Source organism: Oryctolagus cuniculus, chromosome 9 (genome assembly GCF_964237555.1).
Source record: "Oryctolagus cuniculus chromosome 9, mOryCun1.1, whole genome shotgun sequence".
Lineage (NCBI taxonomy): Eukaryota > Metazoa > Chordata > Mammalia > Lagomorpha > Leporidae > Oryctolagus > Oryctolagus cuniculus.
Window position 1 is genome coordinate 131265006 of NC_091440.1, and position 27064 is coordinate 131292069.

The following is a 27064-nucleotide window of genomic DNA, read 5'->3' on the forward strand; positions in this document are numbered from 1 at the left end:
TTGGGAATTCTCACACAGTTAGCCTTGTGCCATGGGAAGGAGCCAGGAGTGTTAGGTTTTGCAGAGGGTGAAGCTTTCTTAGATGTTTTCCTGCTAAAGTTTTGCCCTAATTTCAAAATATTCGCCTAACAAGCAGATGCTGTCATTCTTCAGTCCTTCAGGAAATTACTGAGTGGAATACCTTGAGCAAGCTGAAGAACTGTTGCCATGACTTGGCTTGTCTGCTTTTGCTTTGACTCAGCTACTTCCCCTGTTGGTGGCCATTGAGCTTTTGTCCCGTTTTTCAACTGTTACATTGGGAAAGCCATGTTTGATCTCCTGTTCCGAATTGGTTTTTAAATTTATTTATTTATTTGAAAGAGTTACAGAGAGACAGAGATCCTCTGTCTGCTGGTTCACTCTTAAAAGGGCTGCAATGCTGGGACTGGGCCAGTCCAAAGCCAGGAGCCAGGAGCTTTTTCTGGATTTCCCACATGGGTAGTGGAGCCCAACTACCTGGGCCATTTTCTGTTGCTGTCCCAGGCAATTAACAGGGAGCTGGATTAGAAGTGGAGCACCTGGGACTTGAATCTGTGCCCTTATGGGATGCTGGCATTGCAGGTGGCAGCTTTACCCACTATCCCACGAGTGTACGTGTTGAAAATTTCCAGAGGAAGCTATGCTTTTACACCTTTTGCACCTAATATTTTTAAAGATTTATTTGATTTATTTGAAAGAGTTACAGAGAGAGGTAGAGACAGAGAGAGAGGTCTTCCATCCACTGGTTCACTCCCCAGATGGCCGCAACAGCTTGAATAACCGGATCCCTGCCACCCACGTGGGAGCCTGGATTACATTTCCAGCTCCTGGGTCTGGCCCTGGCATTGCAGGCATTTGGAAAATCAAACAGTGGATGGGCGTGCTCTGTCTCTTACTCTCCCACAAGTTAAGTTATAAAATCGTTATTTTAAAAAAAATTAAGTGCAAGGGGCTGGCGCTGTGGCTGTGCTGTGCTGATCTGAAGCCAGGAGCCAGGAACTTCTTCCATGTCTCCCACAGTAGCTGTAGGGGCCCAAGGACTTGGGCCATCTTTTATTGCTATCCTAGGCCATAGAAGAGAGCTGGATTGGAAGTGGAGAACCTGGTCTGGAATCAGCACCCATATGGGATGCCGGTGCTTCAGTCCAGGGCTTTAGCCCACTGTGTCACAGCGCTGGCACAAGGTTTTCTTCTTGTTTCTAGGCTGACTGATGTTCCATTGCAGATTTTGCAATTTGTATTATCTTTGCATTCCTATAATAAATGCCACCAAATCCTAATAAAAATGCATATTATGATAAAACTATATATGGATTTCATTTTTTTGCACCAAAGTAAACTTTGCTTTTAATGCGATTTTGCATGAACTTTTTGAAGTGGCCTTGTATTCTGGTTGTTTGCTATTCTGGTTTATTTTCTTCTTTTACAGATTTTAACCTCTTTAATTTTGTATTAATATTCCTAAGTGAGTTTTTTTCGGAGAGTGTGTGAGTCTGTGTGTGCCCTCTTTTATCAGATTCTGTTGCGCATGTGTAATGCTGGGCTCATAGACTTGAGAAGCCACAGGCGTGTAAAACGTGCGGCTGTTTGAAAGTTTTCTTGAAGTTTGCGTCTCTCGCCTCGCACTCATCCCAGTTTGGCTGCTCCGTTGCAGACTGTTCTCGCGTCATGCTGGGGTTGTACAGTTTCTGCTTCACTAACGTGCCTTCAGTTTGTTCCACCTTTAATCTGACCTTACCTGGATCCCTTTGTGGACAACCTAAAATGCAGCATCTTTAATATTTAGCTGTTACTTGACACATTCTTTCCCTGTAACTCATATGCTAATTTTTGTCTTCTCTGGGAAAATGTTGATCCCTCATTCAAAACCTGTTTGTAGAGCGTGTGTTTCTCTCGCTCTCCACCATCCCTTTCTCTGAGCTCATCACACTTGGCTCCCTGCTCCTTCTGTAGCTTCTCTCATTCCATGTTACATCTTAAAATTGACACCTTTTTGCTTTACAAGATTGTGAACATGTTCAGGTTTGTGGCAGTGTATCCTGATAACGATTCCTTGCATGAAGCAGTCACTGCAGTGTTGAGTTGAGCTTAATCTTTCAGGGACATAGTCTCTTGCACCATCGGCAGACCCCTACCCGACGTTTAGCTTCCACAGTGGTGACTGGGTTTCCAGTACTGGGACTGGCTGAGCCTTGTTAGGGAGAAATGCGCTTAGTTTCTATTATTAGGACTCATTTCCTGCCCTTTATGTTCCTGTGCTCTGGTTTTGCTGTCAGAGAGACTGCTCTGTAGAGGTATGGAGCCCTAGAATGGAGAAGTAACGTACTCGGAGTGGAGTCTGCCGGCCCGCTGAGCAAGCTGCTGCACAGGGCCTCAGCCTGGACCCAAGGCTTGAGCAGACCGCTCCTGCTTCCTTCCTCGCGGGAGGGCTTGCAGGTCCCTATGTGTGATGGGCCCCATCCGGTTCCCTTAGGCTTTGCTTGCTGTGGGGGCTGAAGTTCATAAACAAGGGGGCAGGAGTGGTGGTAGGGACTGGTGTTTATGCATGGTGGGGAGTTGTGACCTACTTCCCAGGCCCGTTTTGAAGCTTTGTTTGCAGTTATAAGAAAGCATGTCAAGCAGAAAATGAAAGGATATCATCTCGGAGGCTTGGAAGAGGTTTTTTTCCCATACAGTTTTGATTGCATAGCAAAGTTTCATTTACTAGGTTCGCAGATATCTGATGCTGTGGGGCTTAATAAACTTAGTTTATTCCTCCCTTCTGCAAGTTAACGCTTTATTTGTTCATGAGAAATGATTCACATATTGCAGAAATCAAGCCAGTTTATTTTTATTTTGCTTTCTTTCCTATATCTTTTTTAAAGGTTAGAATAAACCCATATAACCTGCAGAAATGCAGGTTGCCACGGATCTGAAACCTCAGCTGATTTTTGCATGTTTTCCAGTGCTGTGATTGACTAAGCTTGTATTAGTGAAATTGGACATGACCCCCTAAAATTTACACAAAAATGTGGCCCCTTACCCAGAAACGCCATCAGGGATGCCACATACACTACCGGAATTTGGGGTGCCATACAATTTCACCATATGCTTATTAATCTCCAATATTAATAAGCCCCAGAGGGTTCTTGCCTAATATTTAGAGAAGAATTCTGAATACTGGCACAGATAAACAAGGCAGCATGGTACATTTTAAGCTTTTATTCAGTGATAAAGATGCACAGGAGAGTGAGGGCTTTTATTTAAGAGAGAGGTAAATCTGGGTTCATACCAAGCATCAGGAACCAGCCACGTGGAGGAGCATCTAGGCCTGGAAGCCTAGGACACCTGGCGCAGGGCTACAGCAAGCCCCCTCCTGGCAAGAGGCCAGGGAAGAAGAGAACGCGGACACACTGTGTCCCAGGCTTTTACCCACTTCCCAAGGGGAGTGGTTAATTAACCTGATTGGCTGGTGCGAACCCAGGTGCAGCCAGGTAGGGGCAGGAGATCACACAGGGGCGTGGCGAAGGTATTGGGTAGGGCGTGAGGTCACACAGGGGTGTGGTGAAGGCGTGGTCTTCCGGCTCACAAATCTAATCAATTTTAACCTGTATGCCTGCCTCCTTCATGAGCAGCAGAACTCTTCCACTTGCACATATTTTGTCGAGTATTAACAAGTACCGTTACTCATGAGTTTGCCCTTTGGTTTCAGACCTCGATTCATCAAGTCAGTCTTCCAGTTACTCTCCCAGGCCAACAGACAGTTGTTTCAGTTCCAGTTCGGAGATGGTAAGTTACACAGGTTTTAATTCTTAATATATGCTGATTAATGCAGAATTATTTTTCTCGTAGTTTATGAAAAATAATTGAATCACCATATAATGGAAATCGAAAATTTATGTAAACAAAAATGTAGAAAAAGTTTTAAAATATACAAAATAAGAAAAGTATAAAATTAAACATTCATGATGGGGCCAGCTCTGTGGCCAGCATATGCCTGCAGTGCCAGCATCCCATGTGGATGTCAGTCTGAGTCCTGGCTGCTCCACTTCCAATCCAGCTCCCTGCTAATGGCCTGGGAAAGCAGTAGAAGATGGCCTAAGTGCTTGGGCCTCTGCACCTTTGTGGGAGACCTGGAAAAAGCTCTTGGCTTCAGATTGGCCCAGCTCTCACCGTTGTGGCCATTTGGGGAGTGAACCAGTGGATGGAAGACCTCTCTCCATTTCTTTCCCTCTCTCTGTAACTATGCCTCTCAAGTAAATGAATAAATTTTTTAAAAAAACAAAAATGAGCATCTCATGCCTATTTATGAGAATAATGAATGTGTTCATTGTTACTTGTGAAAGCCCCTTTCATCAAGATATATAAATATATACATGGGTATGTATATGTGGAGTATACAAGGCTACTTCAGAAGGTCCATGGAAAATGGAATCAAAAGGTGTTTCTTTTGGTACAAAAATATTTCAAAATATGCATAATTTTTTCATAATATTTTGTTTTCATTTTTTTAAAAAATGGTTTATTCATTCTGGAAGTCAGAGTTACAGAGAAAGGGAGTGACAGCGAGCACGAATTCTTGCATCTGCTGGTTCACTCCCTGGATGGCTGCAGTGACCAGCACTGGACCAGGCTGAAGCCAGGAGTTTGTTCTGGGTCTCCCACATGAGTGGCAGGAGCCCAAACACTTGGGGCATCTTCCACTGCTTTTCCCTGGCACATTAGCAGAGAGCTGGTACAGAAGTGGAGCAGCCAGGACATGAACAGGCACCCATAGATTTACCTGTTATGCCACAACGCCGGTGTCCATATTACACATTTTATATGAACTTTTTGAAGACCCTTTGTGTGAATAGATCTCAGAATTTTTTGCACCCAAATAAACTTACCCTTTAGTTCCATTTTTCAGGAACTTTTTAAAGTGCCCTTGTACATGTCATATGTAAAATTCTGTGTGTGTGTATAATAGATACTTATTTCTTTTAAAAATGATTTTTTAAAAAAGATTTGTGGCCGGCGCCGCGGCTCACTAGGCTAATCCTCCGCCTAGCGGCGCCGGCACACCAGGTTCTAGTCCCAGTTGGGGCGCCGGATTCTGTCCTGGTTGCCCCTCTTCCAGGCCAGCTCTCTGCTGTGGCCAGGGAGTGCAGTGGAGGATGGCCCAAGTGCTTGGGCCCTGCACCCCATGGGAGACCAGGAAAAGCACCTGGCTCCTGGCCCCTGCCATCGGATCAGCGCAGTGCGCCGGCCGCAGCGTGCCGGCCGTGGCGGCCATTGGAGGGTGAACCAACGGCAAAGGAAGACCTTTCTCTCTGTCTCTCTCTCTCTCTCTCCCACTGTCCACTCTGCCTGTCAAAAAAAAAAAAAAAAAGATTTGTTATTTGAAAGGCAGAGTTACAGAGAGGCAGAGGCAGAGAGAGAGAGTGAGGTCTTCCATTCTGCTGGTTTGCTCCCCAGATGGCCACAGCGGCTGGACCTGTGCCAAAGCCAGGAGCCTGGAGCTTTTTTTGGGTCTCCCACGTGGGTGCAGGGCTCAAGGACTTGTGTCGTCTTCAACTGCTTTCCCGGGCCACAGCAGAGAGCTGGATCAGAAGTGGAGCAGCCAGGACTCAAACCAGAGCCTATGTGGGATGCTGGCACTGTAGGCGGCGGCTTTACCTGCTACGCCATAGCTCCAGCCCCTAAAAAGGATTTTTAAAAGAACCTGCTCACAGGGTCAGAATTGTGGTATACTGGGGTAAGCTACAGCCTGTACCCATGGGCCCCTGCACCCATGTGGGAGACCCAGAAGCAGCTCTTGGCTCCTGGCTTCAGCCTCACCCAGCCCTGGCTGTTGCAGCCATTTGGGTAGTGAACCAGCAGATGGAAGACCTCTCTCTCTACCTGCCTCTGTCTTTCAAATAATAATAATAATAAATGGCTCACAATCACTGAAAGCATAAAACAACCAACAATACATTCAAAAAGGAAGTCTTCAAGGAAATATGAAGATTTTTGTCCTCAATAACATTTCATACTTAGCTTTTTTGGGTTGTTTTAATTGATGCATATTAATTAGTTGGAACCTTACCAGCTTCTTTCAACCTCTGGCATCCGTGCAGTAGTCTAAGTTACTACTTGTTCTTGAACTGTTGTAGCTGTTGCCTAAGAGATCTCTAGTTTACTGTTGGCCCACTTTATTCTGTAGTTAGCAACTTTGAAAGTACAAATTGAATTGTTATTCCCATGTGTAACTGGTGGATTTTTAAAATATTTTAATTTATTTTTATTTTTTATTTGAGAGAAAGAGATATTTAGATACCTAGGTTGTATGCAGTAGTTCCCTCCCCAGATGACTGCAATAGCCAGAGCTGGGCCAGGCTGAACCCAGGAGCCAGGAACACTCAATCCAGATCTCCTACATTACTGGCAGTGAATCAAACATAGAAGCTGTTGTCTGCCTCCCAAGGTGCATAATCACAGGAAAATGGATTGGAAGCAAGGCCATGACTGGAGCCAGGTACCCTGATATGGTATGCAGGTGTCCCAAGTGGTGTCCTGAGTGCCAGATACCCACCCCCTGTGGGTTTCTTCCCTAGGCATCTAAGCAGCTGTCAGTCACTACTGGCTGGACTGTGCAGTCTGGCCCTGGCATCTCTCACCCTGACATCTCCCTTTCCTTAGCCTTCACTGCCGCAGAAGTTGTAGACATTCTGATCTGATTCTTTACCCTACTTTTATTCATTCTCTTTTTTTTTTTTTTTTTTTGAGAGGCAGAGTTAGAGACAGAGAGATCGATCTTCCATCCACTGCTTCACTTCCCATAATGCTGCAGTGGTCAGGGCTGGGTCCTGTCAAAGCCAGGAGCTTTATCTTTGTTTCCTACATCTTTGCAAGGGCCCAAGGACGTGGGCCATCTTCTGTTGTTTTCCCAGGCACAATAGAAACAAGCTGGATGAGAAGTGGAGCAGCTAGGACTTGAACCAGCACCTATATGAGATGCTGGAGTGGCAGGTGGTGCTTAACCCACTGTGCCACAGTGCTGTCCGCTCCTGCATTCTTCGTGACTGTTGGAGAGTGCGTTGTGATGATTTCCGCTGTGTGTTAGGAGCGTGGGGAGTAGATAGCCTGTGATTCCAAGGACTGATACGAGACAGTTTTCCCAGGGATTACTATTGTTCTTGCTACTTTAGTGTCCATACCCACCTGGTAGGTTCAGTAGATTATTGTTTGAGTATTCTTTGATGGCATATCTGCTTTCCTCTGTAATATGTGGAAGTCACGTCTGTATTTAGAAAAATTTGCTAATGTGAAAGTTAAGGGTATGTGCTTTGAAGTGACTGAATGAACTTGAAGCTTAAACATTATTTACAGAAAAATCATTAAATTTCTTTTAGCCATCTGAAGAGGAAGATCAAATGTTGCAGCAAATGGAGGACTCAAATATGATATCCATCAAACCTAAAGAAACAAGTAATAATTACTTTCCAGGAGAAGTGGCAGAACTCTCAAGAGATAAGGTTGTTAAAGCCGAAGTTGACAAACTGAATGAGAATTTTCATCCGTTCTTAGTGAAACATACTGAGGAGTCGCTTCTGTCTCGGTGCAGCTCAGCACCCGTATTGCTAAGCGTGACCAATGGCAACAGCTTTGTGCAGGTCGCAAGATGTGATGCAGAGGTGCAAACAGAGAATGAACTTGAACTGCAAGGAAAAGCAGATGCTGCCATACAGTGTGATAGGATTTCAGCGTGTGCGTGTGGAAGAAATCTGTCCCCTCTCTGCAGTGCGAACACTGCGGCAGATACCACTGGAGGGCAGCGCATCCTTAATAACAGCTAGTATTTTAAAATCTCTGCTTGGGCGGTAGCATCTCAGCTGACCTTGGAAGACAGTGGTAAATGTTTGGAATTTCACAGACGTAAAACATAGCTAAGCATAAAGGGAAATTATTCAGAGACTGTATTTATGGTTTATGTCAGTATCAACTTATGCATTTTATTTTTATTGTAGGCATTTCTGTAGTACCTAGTTTATTTTCAAGTTTTTAGAAAATAGTATATTTGTAACTACTATCTGTCATTCTTGCAGTTTTCATCAAAGTAATTCTGTTATTTATGGATTAAAAATTGCTTAATTGCTTCCATTTTTGTTGCATTTATTTTAAACTTTAGTAAGTTGCGCTTTCAGCAAGAATGTCCCTTTTCAAGACTTTTATGGCAGAACATAATCCAAGTAGTCTCCATAATATGATTTTTGTTTTTAAGAATTCTGTTAGCAGAGGGACAGAGGGTGAGAGATACTTGTTCGGTCCTCGGATGCTCACAATGAGTCACAGCCAGGAGCTGGGAAAACAGATCTCCCAGGTGAGTGGCAGGAGCCTCATTACTGGAGAATGCATTGGCAGGAGGCTGGAGTCAGGAGCGGGAACCAGGAATAGAACCCAGGCACTCTGATACGGGGTGTGGGTGTCCTAACTGTAGGCAGTGCCTGTCTCCCCATTTTTTTTTTATACTTCTCTTTAGTATGATACTTCTGTTTAAACATTCTAGGTTAAGTTTTAGATAAAATATATCTTGTGTTTTAGTTGGATAACTTTTATGTTGGTGCTTTTATTAATTTCTTTAGAATTAAAAATATTTTAATGCTGTTATAATTTTTTGACCAGATTTTATTGAAATAGTCTTGGAAGTTATGAATTTGTAACTTCCATTGTCAAGGAGTTTCTTGGAATTCAAGGATTTCTGAAATTACGTTTTTCTAATTCTGTAATAGCTGTGCACTTGCTAGTTGATTTTTTTTAAGATTTATTTATTCAAAAGAATTACAGAGAGAGCGAGCCAGATTTTGCATCCACTGTTTTACTCACTCCCCAGTTGGCCACAATGGCCAGGGCTGGGCCAGGCTTTAGGTAGGAGCCAGGAGTTTCTTCCAAGTTTCCCACATGAGTGTAGGGGCCCAAGGACTTAGACCTTCCTTTGCTGCTTTCCCAAGGGCATAAACAGGGAGCCGGCTCAGAAGTGGAGCAGCTGGGACTCGAACCCGTGGCGTATGGGATGCCAGCACTGTGGTTGTTGGCTTAACCTGCTGCGTCACAGCGTTGGCCCCACTGGTTGGAATTCTTAAGATTACCATCCCCCTGTCACTTTGTTCAGTAAACAAGTCAGGGTCATATGCAAAGATACCAAATACCATATTCAGAACTGACTTGGAGGCAGTTAAAGATCTGTAGACTTAGAAATCATAATTCATATCATGATCAAAGAAAAAGCCCTAAATCAAACTGTCATTGACACACCTCAAGTACCAGCAAGCTGCTTGATGCTTTATAAAACATATTGGAATTGATTCTACAAATATCTTGTTAGAACTAAGAGCAAAAAAAAAAAGTTTGAAATTAGCAAAACGCTATTTACATTACTAATTATCATGTTTTTAAGATTATTTTCAAAAACATCACAAAAATGCAGGCTTTGTTCCTAACAGAGCACTTAGTTTTTGTCGGGATTTTGGATGTCTGCACGCTGTAGGCGTGAAGCCTGTTTGGATGTATTACAGGGCGCCCTCCAGGGCCCCTGGTTTCCAGTTTTTGATGGGCAGCAGGAGGAGAGACTGCTTTTGTTACGCAGACACCACTCAGTAGTTGGTGTTCAGAGGTGGATTGGAGCATAGCAGTTCAGAAATCCCAAGAGCCAGCGTTAAAGGATCGTTACCCTCAGATTTTAGTTTGCTTTAGGAAGTTATTTTTTCTGCCCCGAGAGAACACAGTGAGCCAGCCCCTAAATGATTTTTCTGAAAGTATAACATTGATCCCGTGAAAGGGAATGTAGGGATCTGATGTGCACGGGCACTTTTTCACAAGGCCAGATACTCACCCTCCTGATGTTAAAGGAAAGGGGTTCCATTGTGGATGGATTATCTTGAGCTTTATTTTGCAAAAATAAATTTATTTTGTCCAAAAATTAACTAACCATGAATGCGTGGGTTTCACTTTGTTCTGTTCCATTGAGCTATATCTGTCTGTATGTACATATGTACGTACGTATCTACCTATTCCCTTATGCCAATATCACACTGTCTTGATTATCTTTTTATCAAGTTTTACCGAAAAGTATTGCTACTCTCTATTCTTTGCCAAAATGTTTTAGATAGTCCATTTTGTTTTCAGTTCTCTTTTGACTTAATCTTGTCAATTTCTAGTACCCCAAAACTCATGTTTAGATTTTTTAAAGATTTATTTATTTTTATTTGAAAGAGTTATGCACAAAGAGAAGGAGAGGCACAGAGCGAGGTCTTCCATCCGCTGGTTCACTCCCAAACTGGCTGCAATGGCTGGAGCTGGGCTGATCCAAAGCCAGGAGCTTCTTGCGCATCTCTCACCAGGTGTAGGGGCCCAAGCACTTCAGCCATCTTCTACTGTTTTCCCAGGTCACAGCAGAGAGCTGGATTGGAAGTGGAGCTGCCAGGGGCCTAGAACCGGCGCCGACATGGGATGCTGGCACTGCAGGTGGCAGCTTTATCCACTACGCCACAGTGCTGGCCCCTCATGTTTGGATTTTGATAAGGATTGCATTGAATGTCTGTATCAGTTTGGAGGTTATTAAGGACTAAATCTTTAATAATGTTGAGTTTTAGAATCAATGTATCTCTCCACTTATTTGTATTATTTTTTTTTAAATTTGAGAGGCAGAAAAGGAGAGAATGCACTCCCATCTGGTGGTTCATTCCCTCAAAGCCCACAGTTTTCTTTTTAAAGATGTATTTATTTGAAAGGCATGGTGCACACACATACGGGGTCGGGAGGGAGAGAGACTGACAGACCGACCTTCTGTCCTCTGGTTCACCCCCCCACAACAGCCAGGGTTTGTCCATGGTGAAGCATTAGGAACGGCATCTGGGTCTCCCCCATGGGTGGCAGGGAGCTAGGTCAGAAGTGGAGCAGCCAGGACTCAAAGGGGGCCCGTATGGGATGCTGGCACTACAGGAAATGGCTTAACCCACTGTGCCACATTGCAGGCCACTCCTGGTCTTTCTTAAAGCAGTATTTGGCTTGGGCTGCAGTTTCATGAATCTGATAAATGTTATTTTAAGCCTCTGTGTTTTGAGGGTTAATTAATAATTGGAACATATTTTGGTATCTGGAAGTAAGGTGCCACCGGTAGTTACCAAAACTTGGGAATGCGTGGCCTTGGGGCTGAGGGGCAGGCTGAAGCCTGGAGGCCCGTGGTAAGATGATGGGAGTCTGAAGGCCTGGTAATCCTGTGGCCTGTGTGTCTGAAAGGAAACAGGATTCTGTCGGTGAAAGCGAAGAATGGGGACATCTGTTACGTAGTGACAGGAAGTTATCACTTGCAGTAACAGGGAAAAGAGAACTAGCAAACTGAGGAGGTTGCAAGGAGAATGCTGGAGCTGCCACGTGGGCTTCAGCTGCCCGTGGTAAAATGCAGGATCAGAGTATTGAGTGCCAGAATGAGCTTTTAAATACACAGGAGTTGGGGTTTGCTGGAGTCTAAAAACTTCTTCCTTCTAGTCTCTTCAGATGGCAGATGATGTTGACATTAGGAGAAGACTTTGGGATGATGGTCAGATCCTGTGCAGTGTCGGGACATCAGGGAATAAACATGGCAGGGGTGTTGCCGTGCCGCCCTTTGCAGAGATCGCAGGGGTGCTGGAGGTGCTGTTCCGGTGGCTGCACCTACGCCTCCCAGGAGGCCCTGCTGCAGGCCCGCTAGGCGACACAGACTTCCTGTGGGACTGGTGTGGGGGTCAGGGAAGACCCAGCTGTGACAGTGGACATGGGCTCCAGGCTGTCCCTTCAGGTCCTTGTGCCCTGGAGGACACCCCAGCCTGCAGGAGGCTTGTGACCCACCGTGCTTTCTCACCTCCGTGCACTCTCAGTAAGCGGGGTGCTGGCTGTCCCACCAGGTCCACGATACCGGGTCAGAGGGAGACATGGGACTGGGCAGGTGGCACTGTACCAGCGAGGTTGAGGTGCGTTAGGATGCCACTGTCCGCGTTGGGACAGCTGGAGTCGGGTCCCAGGAACACCTTGCCAGTGTCCTGGGCATGCATGCAGTAGCGCTGGCCCTCTGTGAATGGTGACACAGCTTAAGGAAAAACAGAAATTCTCAGTCTCCTACAGTTAATGAACTGGAGCATGGGTGTGGTTTGTTCTCTTACATTTACGTAGCTGACGTTTGGGGGCCTAGCTGTGCATACGTGGATACCTGATTAGTGTTGCAGTAGCTGTACCATTATAAGGTGAGTATTTGGCTTGGTGACTGCTCAGTTGTGTCCTGAGGTGAATAAATACAATGTTTCAGGAATTCTGTGCATGCAGAATGCTTCTAAATAGTTCCTCTACAGTGAAAATGGTATTATTAGCCAAGAGTAAGTTTGTGTGTTTTAAATTCTATTTGAGAGACAGATAGCTTTCATTGGTTGGTTTACTCTCCAAGTGTTTGGCAACTGCTGGGGCTGGGGGAGGCAGAAGCTAGGACCCTGCAGCTCAGTGCAGGTCTCCCACTGCCTCCCAGGGTCTGCATGCAGAACTGGAGTCTTTAGCCAGGGCTCAAGTGTGTAACCTGGTACCCCCGGGTGGGATGTGGCATCTTAACCTGTAGGCTGACTGCCCGTCCTTAATGGATTTTTTTTAAGGTTTATTTGAAAGGCAGTGACAGGGAGAGTCAGAGAGGAGTGTCTTCGCTGGTTTATTCCCCAGGCACCCACGTCAGCTATGTGTGGGCCAGGCTGAAACCAGGAACCCCATCTGGGTCTACCACGTGGCTGTCAGGAATGCAAACAATTACTTGGGCCATGATCTACTGCCTCCTGCATACATTAGCAGGAAGCTAGATCAGAACTGTGCAGTAGCCAGCATTCAAACCAGGCTCTCTGATATGGGATGCAGGCTTCCCAGGTGGTGGGTCAGCCTGCTGTGCCTCAGTGCCTGCCTCGGGAATTGTAAAAGAATGCCGCGGCGTAGCAGGTAAAGCTGCTGCCTGCAGTACTTGCATCCCACATGGGCACCAGTCCAAGTCCCGGCTGCTTCTGTTCTGATCCAGCTCTCTGCTATGGCCTGGGAACTCAGCAGAAGATGGCCCAAGTCTTTGGGCCCCTTTATCTGCTTGGGAGACCCGGAAGAAGCTCCAGGCTCCTGGCTTCAGATAGGCCCAGCTCTGGCTGTTGCGGCCATTTGAGGAGTGAAGCAGCTGTTGGAAGAACTCTGTCTTTGCCTCTGCCTCTCTGTAACTGCCTTCTAAATAAATAAAAATAAATCTTTTTTTTAAAAAAAATACAGAACTTGCACAGGAAATTTTGTATGTGCCTTACTTTAAAAACAATTCCTTGTATTCATGGAAAATACAAAGTAAGCAGTAAGTAATACAAAAAATAAAATGATATAAGAAATAAAGATTTGAGGTGGTGTCTCACACAGGTAAGAGTACCTTAAAGGATCTGAATGGACATGCACTGTGTTTGTCCCTGTTAAACAGTAGGGCTTAATCAAGGTTGCTTTCCTATCACAATCTTGTAGGAAGCCAGAGTTAGAGAAAGGCTTACTATGGTGAATTTTGTGGGTGTAGATTTTATCTAACGAGGTAAACCTGTGCACCTGCAGAAACACAGCTAGCTTGGTCCACAAGGGACAGAGACAGTGCAAGGTGGAAGAGGCCTTTGGTCTCCTGAGGTGCTACCGGCAGAAACCAGGATTTGAAACCACCCTGCTGCAAGCATCAGCACGTTTTGATGGAAGAGGGTGACGTGCAGCAGAATCTTGAGCTCAGGGTAGGGCTGTGACCAGTGCAGGTACCTGCTGTGTTCGCAGACAGCAGGCTGAGCTGGAAACAACTGTGTGTGTGGATTGAGTGGAAGATCGTTGACTTGTGTCTGCTTCTTTCTCTGCCGCCTCCCCTCCACCTCCTCCCCACTGTCAGTGGGAAAGTGTCGTGGTTGTGTCCACCTCTTCCGCCGTCGCCTCCTGGTGTGTAGAGGACATAGAACTAGGCTTTTCATTCACCAGGTCTTTCGATTGAGAAAAGCTGCGCTTCTCGGGCTCTACTTGATAAGTGGTCTCTGAGGGGTCTCACCCACACTGATGAGGTCATGGACTTTGGGGCCAAAACAGGTAAGACTTTGGCAGGGGCGTGGTTGTTCAGCCAAGTGAAAAGTGTATTTTCCACGTGGGAGGAATATAGATAATCTGTGGTGGGGCTGCTTGGGATTTTTTTTTTTTTTTTTTTTGACAGAGTGGACAGTGAGAGAGAGAGACAGAGAGAAAGGTCTTCCTTTGCCGTTGGTTCACCCTCCAGTGGCCGCTGCGGCAGGCGCACGGCGCTGATCCGATGGCAGGAGCTAGGAGCCAGGTGCTTCTCCTGGTCTCCCATGGGGTGCAGGGCCCAAGCACTTGGGCCATCCTCCACTGCACTCCCTGGCCACAGCAGAGAGCTGGCCTGGAAGAGGGGCAACTGGGACAGAATCCAGTGCCCCGACCGGGACTAGAACCTGGAGTGCTGGTGCCGCAAGGTGGAGGATTAGCCTAGTGAGCCGCGGCGCCGGCTGAGATTTCTTTGGCACTCTTTGTACAAAAGGTGCAGTCTAATTGCCTGATATGGACAAGGCTTAGGGACTTGGTTCTGACAGACTGTGAGACAGAAGTAATGGTCATCACTTGCAAGGCTACGGCATGGAACGTGGCGTGGTGTCCGCTGGTGGCTGGCGTGCTCTGTTGATCTGGGAAGCCCCTTGCTGGAGGTGCCTCGTGGAGAGACCAGAGAGAGATGGAGAGGTGGTGCCTCAGGAGCCCAGCTTCTCGAGCCGTCTGTGCACCAGAGGAGTGAGTGGACCAGCAGCCGCCTTCAAGGTGTCCCAGCCTGTGCTGCACAGAGATAGCCGGCCCTGCTCACATCTCGTATGCGTGGTCAAGGTTTGTTTACGCAGCTACAAGTTTTGAGATGGCTGGTGACACAGCACAGGTAACGCCGGCACTCATCTGTCACGAGTCGTGGTTTCTTTGCTGCTGTGTTCACTGTGGAGAGCCAGAACCTTTATGAACTGTGTTTTTTGTTGTTTAATGTACAGGGCCCACAGTAGGGCTTTCTACACAGAAGACACTCAGTACATCTGGTTTGTGATGTTTAGGGAATGGGAGTAAAACCCAGAACTCTCCTAAGACGGCCCCATTCTGGCAGTGGGGTAGACCCTCTTCCGTTTGCCCTGCAGATTTCTGGCTCGTTCTGCTTTGTTCACTCTTTGTCACTTGCTGCCTCTGGCTCTTGATCGTAACTCTGGCACCTGCTGCCTGTCCTCGCCGGTCTGGGTGTTTACTCCCGAGCCCAGCTTTGGCCTCCTGGCCTGGTGTGGATGCGAACTATAAAAAACACTGAGGTGTCTGTTATGTTCCACAGGTCAAGGGCCACTGGACTCTGCAAGAGTGTGAACTACAGAGTGAATACTCGGTCGTCCTTTGTGAAAGACAGTGCAGTGACTTACATGTCCTTCCTGCTTTCATCCTACAGGTCCTGATGAGGATTATTCTCCCCGTGTTACAGATAAGGAAATTGAATTGAAATTAATGAATTAACAGTTAAGTGGAGATCTGCTTCACATCAAAGGTCTGACTCCCAGGTGATGTTCCTAATGACTATATATTACCTGGTTTTATCACAGGTTTCTAGTGGTTGACCTTAATATTTTCCACACCATATATAAGGATACCATAAGAAGTTTGTGCAAAGTGTATATTATTAAAAAATTATGCATGGAATTCACCATTTTTTGCACCAGTTTTCCAAGACCTATTTGAAGGACTGTCATATTTGATTTGCGGTTCAGCCATTGCTTTCCCCAGTTGATACCCGGCTTGCCCTGTTTTGTGTGTTGCTGATTCAATCTTGTTGCACATTTTGGGAGGGCCGTGGCAATAACGTGGCATTAAAACCATGATTAACTATGCATATAAAACTCTGACTTAGAAGACCTACACAGAAAATAACCAAGGCCGTAGAAGTGGTCCTATAGTTTTAAAAATTGAGGCGTTACAATTCTTTTCTGATGTTGCATTTCAGTGTTGAACTGGACCTTTAAGGGTGGGTGATACGTGAGTGCACGTTTCTGTTCTGTGAAGGGGACATCACATGCTCTTACCGAGAGTGTTTTTTTTGTTGTGTGTTGGTATCGCCCTTGGTCCTTAGCTTCTTAAGTCACCAAACGTGTTGTATGTGAACCTTTTTTTGCCTCCCATCTGTCATTTTGAGGATTTTTACCAGGATGTTCTCTGTGGTAGAAGGTAAATGCACAGCAACAGAGAGACTGACCAGGTAGCCCCAAAGAGCGGTAAGAATATGGGAAGAGTCAAAACAGGAAGAGTGCGACCATATCCTCCTCCTGTTGTACTCTGGTTACACTGATAGGTTATCATGTCTGTTATCAGTCAGTTCCGTCCTTAATATATCTCATAATGAGAACATACATCATATTTAATGGAATCTGATTCAAGGGTCCTTACTTCCTTGAACCACTTTGACTTGGAAATACATTCATTTGACTTTACAGAAAGTGTCTCTCTCAAATTAGTGAGTGGAAGTTCCCAAGTTATCTCACAGCGTCCCTAAGTAATGATTTATTTGTTCAGCACCGAGGGAGATGAGATATTTTAGTATATAGTTCAGCAGGGGAGTCTTTTCTGAATTTCACCACCAGATTTGCTGTATATTTTCAGTATATTGAAACATATGCCGGCGCCGCGGCTCACTAGGCTAATCCTCCGCCTTGTGGCGCCTGCACACCCAGTTCTAGTCCCGGTCGGGGCGCCGGATTCTGTCCCAGTTGCCCCTCTTCCAGGCCAGCTCTCTGCTGTGGCCAGGGAGTGCAGTGGAGGATGGTCCAAGTGCTTGGGCCCTGCACCCCATGGGAGACCAGGAGAAGCACCTGGCTCCTGCCTTCGGATCAGCGCGGTGCGCCGGCCACAGCACGCTGGCTGCGGCAGCCATTGGAGGGTGAACCAACGGCAAAGGAAGACCTTTCTCTCTGTCTCTCTCTCACAGTGTCCACTCTGCCTGTCAAAAATAAAAATAAAAAAATGAAACATACTGAGTGTATCTGAAAAATCAGGAGATGAAGAAGTATTTCTGGTTGATCCATACGTATAAGACCTGAAAGCAGAGTGTTGACTGCAGATTGCGGATGAAGCCCGACGCAGCTGGAGACCCATCGTTGCAGTGCTGCTGGCGACTGCGATGTTGAGGTGACAGTGGTCTTGTGGAATCCCTGTAGCTTCTATTTCCAGCTGAAAGGCTGGATTTTGCTTTTTATCTGCAGTGTAACGAGACTGGTGCTTACAGCCATTTCTTTATAGGCTTCTGGATAACTGCTCATTGGGGGATATTTGCCCACTGCTGTTCAGTTATAGACCAATTGCACCTTTGACCAGCATGGCTCCATGTGTTCCTCAGTGTGCAGTTAGAACATACTGAGAAATCGAGGTGGGTGTTGTGGTGCAGTGGCTTAAGCTGCTACTTGGGATGCCTGAATCTCTTGTTGAGTGCTGGTTTGAGGCCTGGATACTCTGCTTCTGATCCAGCTTCCTGGTGATATTCCTGGGAAGCAGCAGGTGATGACTGAAGTGTTTGGGCCCCTGCCACTTATGTGAGAGACGCAGGTGGAGTTCTTGGCTCCAGGCTTCAGCAGGGCCCAGCCCTGGCTGTTGTGGGCACCTGGGGAGTGAATCTGTAGATGGAGGATCTCTCTCTCTCTTTCTGGCCTTTCAAGTAAGTGAAAATAAATAAACAAAAAGAATGCAGCTGGGGCCAGTGCTGGAGGTTAACAGCAGGTCAAGCTGCCATCTGCATTGCTGGCGTCCAAAAGGGTGCTAATTTGAGTCTCAGCTGCCCTACTTCTGATCCAGCTCCCTGCTCGTGGCCTGGAAGAGCAGTGGAGGAAGACTCAAGTGCTTGGGCCCCTGCACCCCTGAGGGAGACCTGGAGGAAGCTCCTAGCTCCTGGCTTTGAAATGGCCCAGCCTTGGCTGTTGCAGCCATTCGGGGAGTGAATCAGCAGTTGGAGGTCTTCTCTGTGTCTCTTATCTCTCTCAAACTCTGTCTTTCAAATAAATAAATACTTTTAAAAAAATTTTAAAAATTAAAATAGAAAAGGATCCTGCTTGACGAGGAAAACATGAGAAATGTTTGCCAGGATTGTTATCCTCTAAGTTCTATAAAACTGAGCTGATCTGTAGAGGACCTGCCATGTGCAGATGTCTAGAAACTACAAAATACAGATGAGTTGAGACAGCCTCCTCATCAACGAGTTTTTACGAGAGGAGCCGTTCCTGTGTTCATTTCACTGTTTGTCAGTGAACAGCACTGATGAAATACCTACTGAGTGCAGGCACTGCGGATGCAACAGCCACACATTCGAGGAAAACAGGAGAAGCCTCTCAAAACTCAGGGTCCAGTGGGAGCTGCCAAGTACAGTACAGCAGAATGACAAGACTGCAGTGCTTGTAGCCACGCAGTGGAGATGAGTCCTTTGTGCTGGGATGCTCGCGGGGCCTTTCTTGGCGTTCCCCTTCCAGACACATCGCTGCATGTAGGAACTGCTCAGAGGCCTCACTGTTGAAGCGCTGGATAAGAGGAACAGAAACCAAAGGCAGCGCTGTAGATGAGAGACGGGCCGGGATTCTCCTCCCCCTCTGTCTCCACTCCTGGAGGAAGAGGTCAGGCTTCGTGCCTCAAGAGGTAGAACCTGCGTGTGCATCTCGCATTTGAGTGGGGTGACGACTTGACTGCCTTGAAAATACAGCAGTGGAGTTGTTCCAGTTCGCGCCAGGCCTCCAGAGCCGTGCGTGTTTTTGCCTGCTTTCTTAGACTCCTGCTCAGTTGCCATGCATAAGCCTGGGCAAGCAAGTTGACCGAGAAGGTGCCATGTAGAAGAAAAACGGGCCATGTGACCCAAGTAAGTCTTTGCTGGGTTAAGCCGTTACGTTTCAGATGGTTTGTGAAACAGCAGCAACCAAGATCGGGCAGTCATTCAGAACCTTTTGGGAGCAGAAGCCTAAGTGGAGATGCACATGGGGGAGGGTGTGCATGCATGTATGCTTTCCATAGACGTCTGCTTGCATGTGTGTATGTTTGTATTTGAAACACAGAGAGAGAGGGAGCGCTCAGTCTTCATCTGCTGTTTCATTCCCCAGATGGCTGCAGTGACCCGAGCTGGTCTAGGCTGAAGCCAGGAGCCAGGAACCCCCTCCAGGTCTCCCCTGTGGGTGCAGGGGCCCAAGCACTTGGGCCGTCCTCTGCTGCTCTCCCAGGCCATCAGCAGGGAGGCAGCTGGGACTCGGCACTCACGGGTGCTGGTGTCACAGGTGGCAGCTTAACCTGCTGCACCCTGCAGGCCCCCAAAACAGTACCTGAACCACCAGTCCCTTAATAGCATTTGTGTGGCGTAGACAATGTGTGGAGATTTTTTTTAGCAATCCAGTTTATTTTCTAGGGTGAATTTTTGTGGCACCTGTGGAGGTCAGACTTGGAATACCTATAGGCTGCACAGATTTCCACGGGGTTGCCTCCCATTGAAGGAGCAGTGTCTGTCTCACTACGAGAGGTGCTGCAAGCTTGTGGGTTTTTGTTGCTGTGTTTTTGCTCTGATTCGCACAGGGCCACTTGACTACGTGTCCTTGATGGGCTGAACACGCTGGACCATGGGATCGCTGGCCAGCACAAATTGTGATCAGAAACAGGAATGGACTGGAGAGACAGGTGAGACTGTGCCTTGCTATAGTTAACCCAGTAATAACATGAGGAGAAAGAATAGGGGCATCAGAGATCAGATAGATATTTACCTTCAGAATATATGATTTTCTTTTTCATATTTAGAAGGTTATTTTTTTTGCTTAAGGTTTTTCTCACTTCCCCAAATTAAGGAATAGTAATAAAACTCAGCTACTTAATGGCTTTTTGTAACAAAATTAAAACTTAAATTTGTTTTCTGAATGAACTATATTTTAAAATTTAATGTAATGTGCATAATCATCTCATGAACAGAAGTGCCTCTTTACATTCTTAAACAGAATTAAACCCTCAGTTTATAGGGAGCACTATTAAGAGATCATTCTCGGATGTCTTAAAACTTATGTATTTCTCCCTGAAGTCATTTTCATTTGCATTTGTGTTATTCTTTCATTCCAACTAGCTGTGGGTCCGGCCCTCTGCATTTCAGGAATTTCGTGGGACACCCTGTGATCCTGGGAGCACCCCAGGTCGCACTGGCTGATGGTCAGCTCCACAGAGCACAGGAGGAGGGCGCTCTACTGCATCTTCCTGAGGACAGGGTCTTGTGGAGTCCCTTCCCCAAGCTTGGGGTACGGAGGCTGTGGAGGTGAGTGACACTCGGCACACCGCTGACTGCTGGTTCCTGAACTGTGTGAAGTGGAGTGTGTGTAAGAGAGGCCGCTCTGTCAGCCTGCTCTCTGTAGTTCAGTGTTCCGTTCCTCACGGGAAAAGAGGCCACGTCATTGCAAGGTAAACCGACGTGGTGTTTACTACGCCTGTGGATAATGACCTCTAGACTTGGAGACCGTCTGACTGGCGCCGTCAGGCTCTGTAAGGTTTCTGATTAAAACACAGAAATTGTTCGGGGTTTCTCAGGGTACAGCTGTCTTGGGGCTCAGAGACTTGCTGCCTGTGACCACCTCAGACGAAGCGTCCGTGTCTTCCCTTGGCTTGTTCTGGGGTTCTTCCTCGTGGGAGAAAGCTTCTTGAACCACAGGAAAAGGCACTGTGTTCACCCAGCTGGAGATTTTCAAATTGTGTTTTGTAGCATTGAGTTCGTTTATCAGATTTCCATTCTAGCACGTCGGGAACTTGGAATCACACTCTGTCCTAACAAGTACAACTGAGCAAGCTGAAAGCCAGGAACTGGTCACAGGAAAAACTGGGGCTCCCCAGACTGAGAGAGGCGGTCACAGAGTCACTCACAGAATCCCCTCGGGGAACCAGCGCTTGGGTAGGAAGACCTCAGACTGCATGGGACGCACAGCGGCAGCTCCGTGTGGATAAGGTGGAGTTAACGTTCCTTCCCCCTTTTGAGTTCTTGCAGCTCTGTGAGATCTGCACAGTGTCAACTGGGGGAAGACAGTCCCCTGCTTCTTCCAGCAGGGGAGTGATCAAGGAACCATTCTGCTCTGCCGGGCATTTTATTATTCACCAGGCTGGCACTCAGGAGAGCGCACGATGCCAAAGGCTCATCTCCTGGGAGTTTCTGGGATCCTCACCAGCCTAGGCGAGCAGAGCACCCAGTCGCACTGCCTCCCAGCTGGAGGTGAAGCTGAGGGCACTCGTGGAATCCCCAGCCCACGAGAAGTGGGGGCCCAATCCTAGGGTTGGAGAGGGTTTCTCCTGCCCCTGCCCCTCCACACCGGGTCCTGACAGGCTCATAACAGAGTGTTTCTACGCAGTAGCTCAGGTCCAGCTTCCCACAAAGATACTTGAAAGAGACAGCAGCATGAGGACCAGACTCAGACATGGCAGAAATCTTGTAATCAGCAGGTGGCGAATGTAAAACAGCTCTGATGAAGACACTGAGGGCTCTGATGAAAAAGCGGACAGCATCTGAGAACCATGTGCGACGGAGCCGAGAGCTGGAGATGGTGAGAGAAACGTCAGAAACGCTGGTGAGCAGACATTGAAGAGAAATGAAGACACCCTTCATGGACTTCCTAGTAGCACGGCCACCACTCAGGACGGAATCTCTGAACCTGAGCACACGTCAGTAAAACCTAGAAAACTAAAAAGCAGAAAGACAGAAGGGGGGAAAACGTGAGAGCAGAATATCCCAGAATCGTGGGACAGCTACACAAGGTTTAGCGTAGACACGGAGCAAACAGATAAAGGAATAGAAGCAATATTTGAAGCTCTTGCGACTGATAATTTCCCAAACTTAATGGGAGAAAGCAAGCCGCAGCTCTAGGAAGCTCCGAGAACAAGGAGCAGGATGAGTAATGCAGGGGTGTGTGTGTGTGTGTGTGCGTGTGTGTGTCTAACACCAAGGTCCATCACCTCCAGAATGCTGAAAGTGAGAGAGAAGTCTTGAAAGAACTCAGAGAGAAAACACTGGAGGAAAACACTGTAGCTGATGTCCCAGGAAGCACGCAGGTGTGAGCAGAGTGGAGGAAATGTTTGAAGTGCCTGGACCTGAACTCTGTATCCTGAGAAGTCCTTCAAGCTGAGGGGAAGTGAAGCCCGCTGCGGACAAAAGCTGCAGGAGTTTGTTGTCAGCAGACCTACCTCTCAACACACCCTAAACAGCCGTTCTCACGGGAGCAGAACGACCCAGGTCAGAAACGTAAGGTGAGCATAAAGAGAGGAAATGTGGTAGAGGTGGATAGTGGAGCTTAACAGTCGGTTCAGAACAAGCCTGTCAACCATGTTTTCAGGGGTTGTTATAGACAAGTAATGAATGAGAGCAATGAAGGAAGGAGAGAAGAGGCAGGAAGATTCTGCTAGGATAAGCACTCGTATTGCCTGTGCGTGGTATGGTGTGATGTCAGAGTGGATTTGGATGAGGTGTACACTGCAAACTCCAAGAGAACTAATAAAACAGAAGAAAAGTATAACTGACATTCTAGGAAAAGAGAGAAAATAATCTTACCACATGCTCAGTTAAAACTTGGAAAAGGTAGAAAACAAACAGGAACGAAGAGCAAAGAGTGCATAGAAAACACAAGTACGGCAGTTATCACAGGGTTTTAACTGCTCACGGTGTGACTGTGCCAACTTAGACATATCGGGTCAAGATGCAACATGCAACCATACACTGTCCTCGGGGGACCCATTTTAAAGAGGGGAATGAAGGGAGAAATGAAGGGGTGGAGAAAGGTAGACCATGCTAGTACTCAGCCAAAGCCAGCCATTCTAGTTCTGTAAGTTTCAGACCAAGCAGACAGGACTTTGGGGTTAATTCATATCCATACTTGTTGATTTTTGGAAGTTGCTGGCCATTTCAGAATTTAGATTTTGGTCCTTAACAATTTACCTCCAAATTATACTGACAACTTCATCCAGTAGTTAGACTTCAGTACCTAAATCCATAAACACTGAACCTGCAGCAAGACAGGGCTCAAATGTAGGCTAAATTTTTTAAAAAGATTTATTTATTTATTGGAAAAGCAGAGTGCGCAAGAGGGAGGGAGAGGGAGAGAGGAAGAGAGAGGGAGAGAGGAAGGGTGGGGGGAGGGGGGGAGGAAACCTGGAACTCTGTCCGGGTTTCCCACATGGGTAGCAGGGGCCCAAGCACCTGGGCCATCTTGTGCTGCTTTTCCCGGAGGTGGATCAGAAGTGGAGCAGCCAGCACTCCAGCGGACACTCTGAATGGGAGATGCTGGCATGGCATGCAGCAGCTTAACCATTTTGGGCACCACTGGCCTCCACTGAAATGTCCTGTGGTAAAGCCGGTGGTTACGTGACAAAGGGCAATGGTACGTAGGACTTGGGCACAAACTGACCTGGGCGCCAGCTCAGAGCCTCATGCTTAGGTAACTGCTCTCCCTGGGATGCAGGTAGTCCCGCCACAACTTAGATTGCAACTTGGATGCCCATGCAGTAAGGCCGTTAGGAGGGGTGAATGTCGGTTCTCTGGAGACGGGGTTGGCTCACAGAGAGCCTGATGCTGCAGCCCCACCACTGGCCCATGTGGCTGCTCACCACTCTCGCGCTTCTCGGCTGCAGCTGCCTGCTCCTCATCGCACTGGGCCCGCACCGGGTTCTCACCCAGGGTGAGACCCTTGCCAGATGGAGCTGTGTGCGCGTGCTACTTAGCACCAGGAGGTAAGTAACCCTCTTCTCGTTCTAAGTGACCCAGTCTAGGGCATTGCTGTGGCCGGAGAAAACAGACTAAGGCTGTGACTTGACTTCTTCTGAATCGATTATCCTGTTTTCATAAAGGAGTGCTTTTTGATCAGGGGTTTTTGAGGATAGAATAAAATCATGTATTCAGAGTATCTGGCACATAGTGTGTTATCCAATAAAGAAAAATGCAGAAAGAGAATATGAAATCTGCTAGCTCCACTCAACTTTGCTAATACATAATATCTTTTTATTAATTTCCCTGTTTAACATTCAGAAATCAAATGTATCAATGCAAATATATGTGCTCTTCCACTGTGCAGAACTTGCTGTCCCAGGGTCATTTACAAAGCATGATTCTAGATACTGACGTGGTGCCACGCTAATGTTTTTAACGGTTGGGTTTTCTTTCCCAGCCTGGAGGATTTTCTGCTTTTCCTTCACTGGCCACAGGAGCACCAGAGAGGCTGTGTCCATTCATTTTTCCAAGTTGATGGCACACCTGGGGCCAGGCACTGCAGCAGGTGCTGGGGGGCCACTGGGAGCTAGACAAGCTCCTTGCCCTCACCCTGCATATTCTCGTGGGAGAAGCGACGGGAAGCAAGGGAAGTGCTCTTCTTCCAGCAGGGACCCGGGGAGGAATATGAAGCAAGACGCAGTGAAAACCTGTGGAGGTGGGAGTGATTCTGTGGAGTCGGCAGGCCTGAGGAGAGGGTTTTGAGCTGAGGCTAAATGGCGAGAAGGACCAGGGCACTGAGTGCAGGTGAGGCAGCGTGCGTGCCGTGCGGGGTCCCTGCAGTGGACATGAGCTGGCTTCCCCAGCTCCTGATACGCTGTGTGCGAGCGGTCACTCGGCCGCTGACTGAACCCCCCTGTACAAGACCGTGTCAGAGTCTTCAAATTTCCAACATGTCCTTCCCAAAGTGTTCTGTACTTAAAAGTCCCCTGAGAAGTTTCTCAGGAATAGCAGGGTACCTGCCCAGACTAACAGAGAAAGGAATTGCACAGCGAAAAATTTGAGGTCCTTGCCCCTAAGGGAGTCTTCAGGTTCATGGAAAATACATGGTATGAAAAGGGCGAGTAGAGATTTCGGCGTTGTTTACACCCAAGCACACCTAGCTTTTCCACTGTCCATCTTCGAAGCTCTGTGGTGGCAGGGTCGTGACCCAGTGCGTCGGGGGTCTGCGTGTGTCGCAGCTCCCGGGGGTTTCAGTGCTGCGTGTGAGAAGTGTTCGCAGAGTTCCTGCTCTCCGCCGCGTGTCCGGTGGCTTCAGTGAGAATCTGTTTGCTGAGGGTGAGCCCTGGGTTCCTGGTAGCGTCCGAGAACTCGCTCTGTGTGCTGGCTACCCGAACGCAGTGTCTGCAGACTCTGGGAAAACCGACCGCAGATCCGAGGGAAGACAGCCTGAGTCTGTCCTGTTGCCTACTCGGTTTCTCACCAAACAGTGTAGACGGAATTGCAGTCTCTGTAATAGTACCGCACTATTAATGTTTCAGTATAGGCAATTCGTGATGGGTCAGTACCACTGTTTCTGTTTGGGAAGGACTTACAAGATAAGTTTTTTTTTTTTTTTTTTTTTTTGACAGGCAGAGTGGACAGTGAGAGAGAGAGAGACAGAGAGAAAGGTCTTCCTTTGCCGTTGGTTCACCCTCCAATGGCTGCCGCGGCCAGTGCGCTGCGGCCAGCGCACTGCACTGATCCGATGGCAGGAGCCAGGTACTTCTCCTGGTCTCCCATGGGGCGCAGGGCCCAAGTACTTGGGCCATCCTCCACTGCACTCCCTGGCCACAGCAGAGAGCTGGCCTGGAAGAGGGGCAACTGGGACAGAATCCGGCGCCCCGACCGGGACTAGAACTGGGTGTGCCGGTGCCGCAAGGCAGAGGATTAGCCTAGTGAGCCGCGGCACCGGCCTACAAGATAACTCTTTAACACTGGAAGATTTCAGGTAGGCTTCTGAGATTCTTCTGGAACTACTGTTTCTCGTCTGAGGTCGCACAGGCAGACACAGGCAGGAAGTCCTGTTGGTCTGGAGAGTGTGGGAAGGCTGTGCCCTTGCTATTGAAAACGATGCTCCTGGCAGAGGTGGAGACGGGGAGCGGGCGCGGGGCACAGGCCAGTTGGCCGGACCAGCTCGGTCTGTTCCCACTCAGCAGAGGAGCTGTGCGGGGCCTGCGTGCACCTGGCCCAGGGGTTGTTCCCTGCTGTGACCACGGTGAGCTTAGCAGCACCACGGACAGCACTCGGATGGTGAGGCTGAGAACTGTGTTTCAGGCCTATCCCAGGTGCCACCGTCCCATGTGCTTTATATGATTCAGCTAGCAACACGTTGTGTGTGAGGGCAACAACTTACTATTTACTTTTCTTTCTTTTTTTTTTTTTAAAGAATAGACATTATTTGATTAATTGGTCCTGGGGTGTTTCCTCCTTTTTTAAATTGGCCAATATGAAGCCAGGAGATTCCTTCGGGTCTCCCATATGGGTGCAGGGGTCCAAGCACTCGGGCTATTTTCTGCTGCTTTCCCAGGCCACAGCAGAGAGCTGGATAGGAAGTGGAGCAGCCAGGACGTGAACCAGTGTCCTCACGCTGGCACTGCAGGTGGCAGCTTCACCCGCTGCGCTACAGCACTTTCCCTCAGTTTACTATTAATAAGAGGCATTAAGTGGAAAAGCTGGGATTCATATTGAGACGATGTGAGCCGATCTGGTCTTTTAAAACAGTGTGCTATACTGCCTTCCACGCAGAGCCCCGGATTCCCGCGTGCCCAGGCCATGGCTGCTACAGTGCAGGTGAGAACGAGGTATCCTTTTCTGTACACCCCTCGTTAGATGGCACCAGTTCCCTCACATCTCTCTCTGCCTGGGTCAGACAGGGCGACCTGCCGAGAGAGGACCTGGAGGAGGACTGTGGGAGGGGTCACTGCAGAGGAAGGCTCTGGGCCCAGTCCTGCTCTCTCTGCCTGGGTCAGACAGGGCGACCTGCCGAGAGAGGACCTGGAGGAAGACTGTGGGAGGGGTCACCGCGAGGAAGGCTCTGGGCCCCGTCCTGCTCTCTCTGCCTGGGTCAGACAGGGCCACCTGCCGAGAGAGGACCTGGAGGAGGACTGTGGGAGGAGTCACTGCAGAGGAAGGCTCTGGGCCCCGTCCTGCTCTCTCTGCCTGGGTCAGACAGAGCGACCTGCCGAGAGAGGACCTGGAGGAGGATTGTGGGAGGGGTCACTGCAGAGGAAGCTCTGGGCCCCGTCCTGCTCT

General features: G+C 47.9%; 1 protein-coding gene across 9 annotated transcripts in view; it reads left to right on the forward strand.

Annotated features, from left to right (window-relative positions):
- REDIC1 (regulator of DNA class I crossover intermediates 1) overlaps positions 1-8117 on the forward strand; it is a 92089-nt gene extending 83972 nt beyond the window's left edge. For all 9 annotated transcript variants that reach the window (XM_070049655.1, XM_070049654.1, XM_051850397.2 and 6 more), the window contains 2 exons: positions 3710-3786; positions 7374-8117. In XM_070049655.1, coding sequence (XP_069905756.1) covers positions 3710-3786; positions 7374-7817 — 521 coding nt within the window. In that variant the 3' untranslated portion in view covers positions 7818-8117. The remainder of the gene's footprint in view (positions 1-3709; positions 3787-7373) is intronic.
- The last annotated feature ends 18947 nt before the right edge of the window (positions 8118-27064 follow it).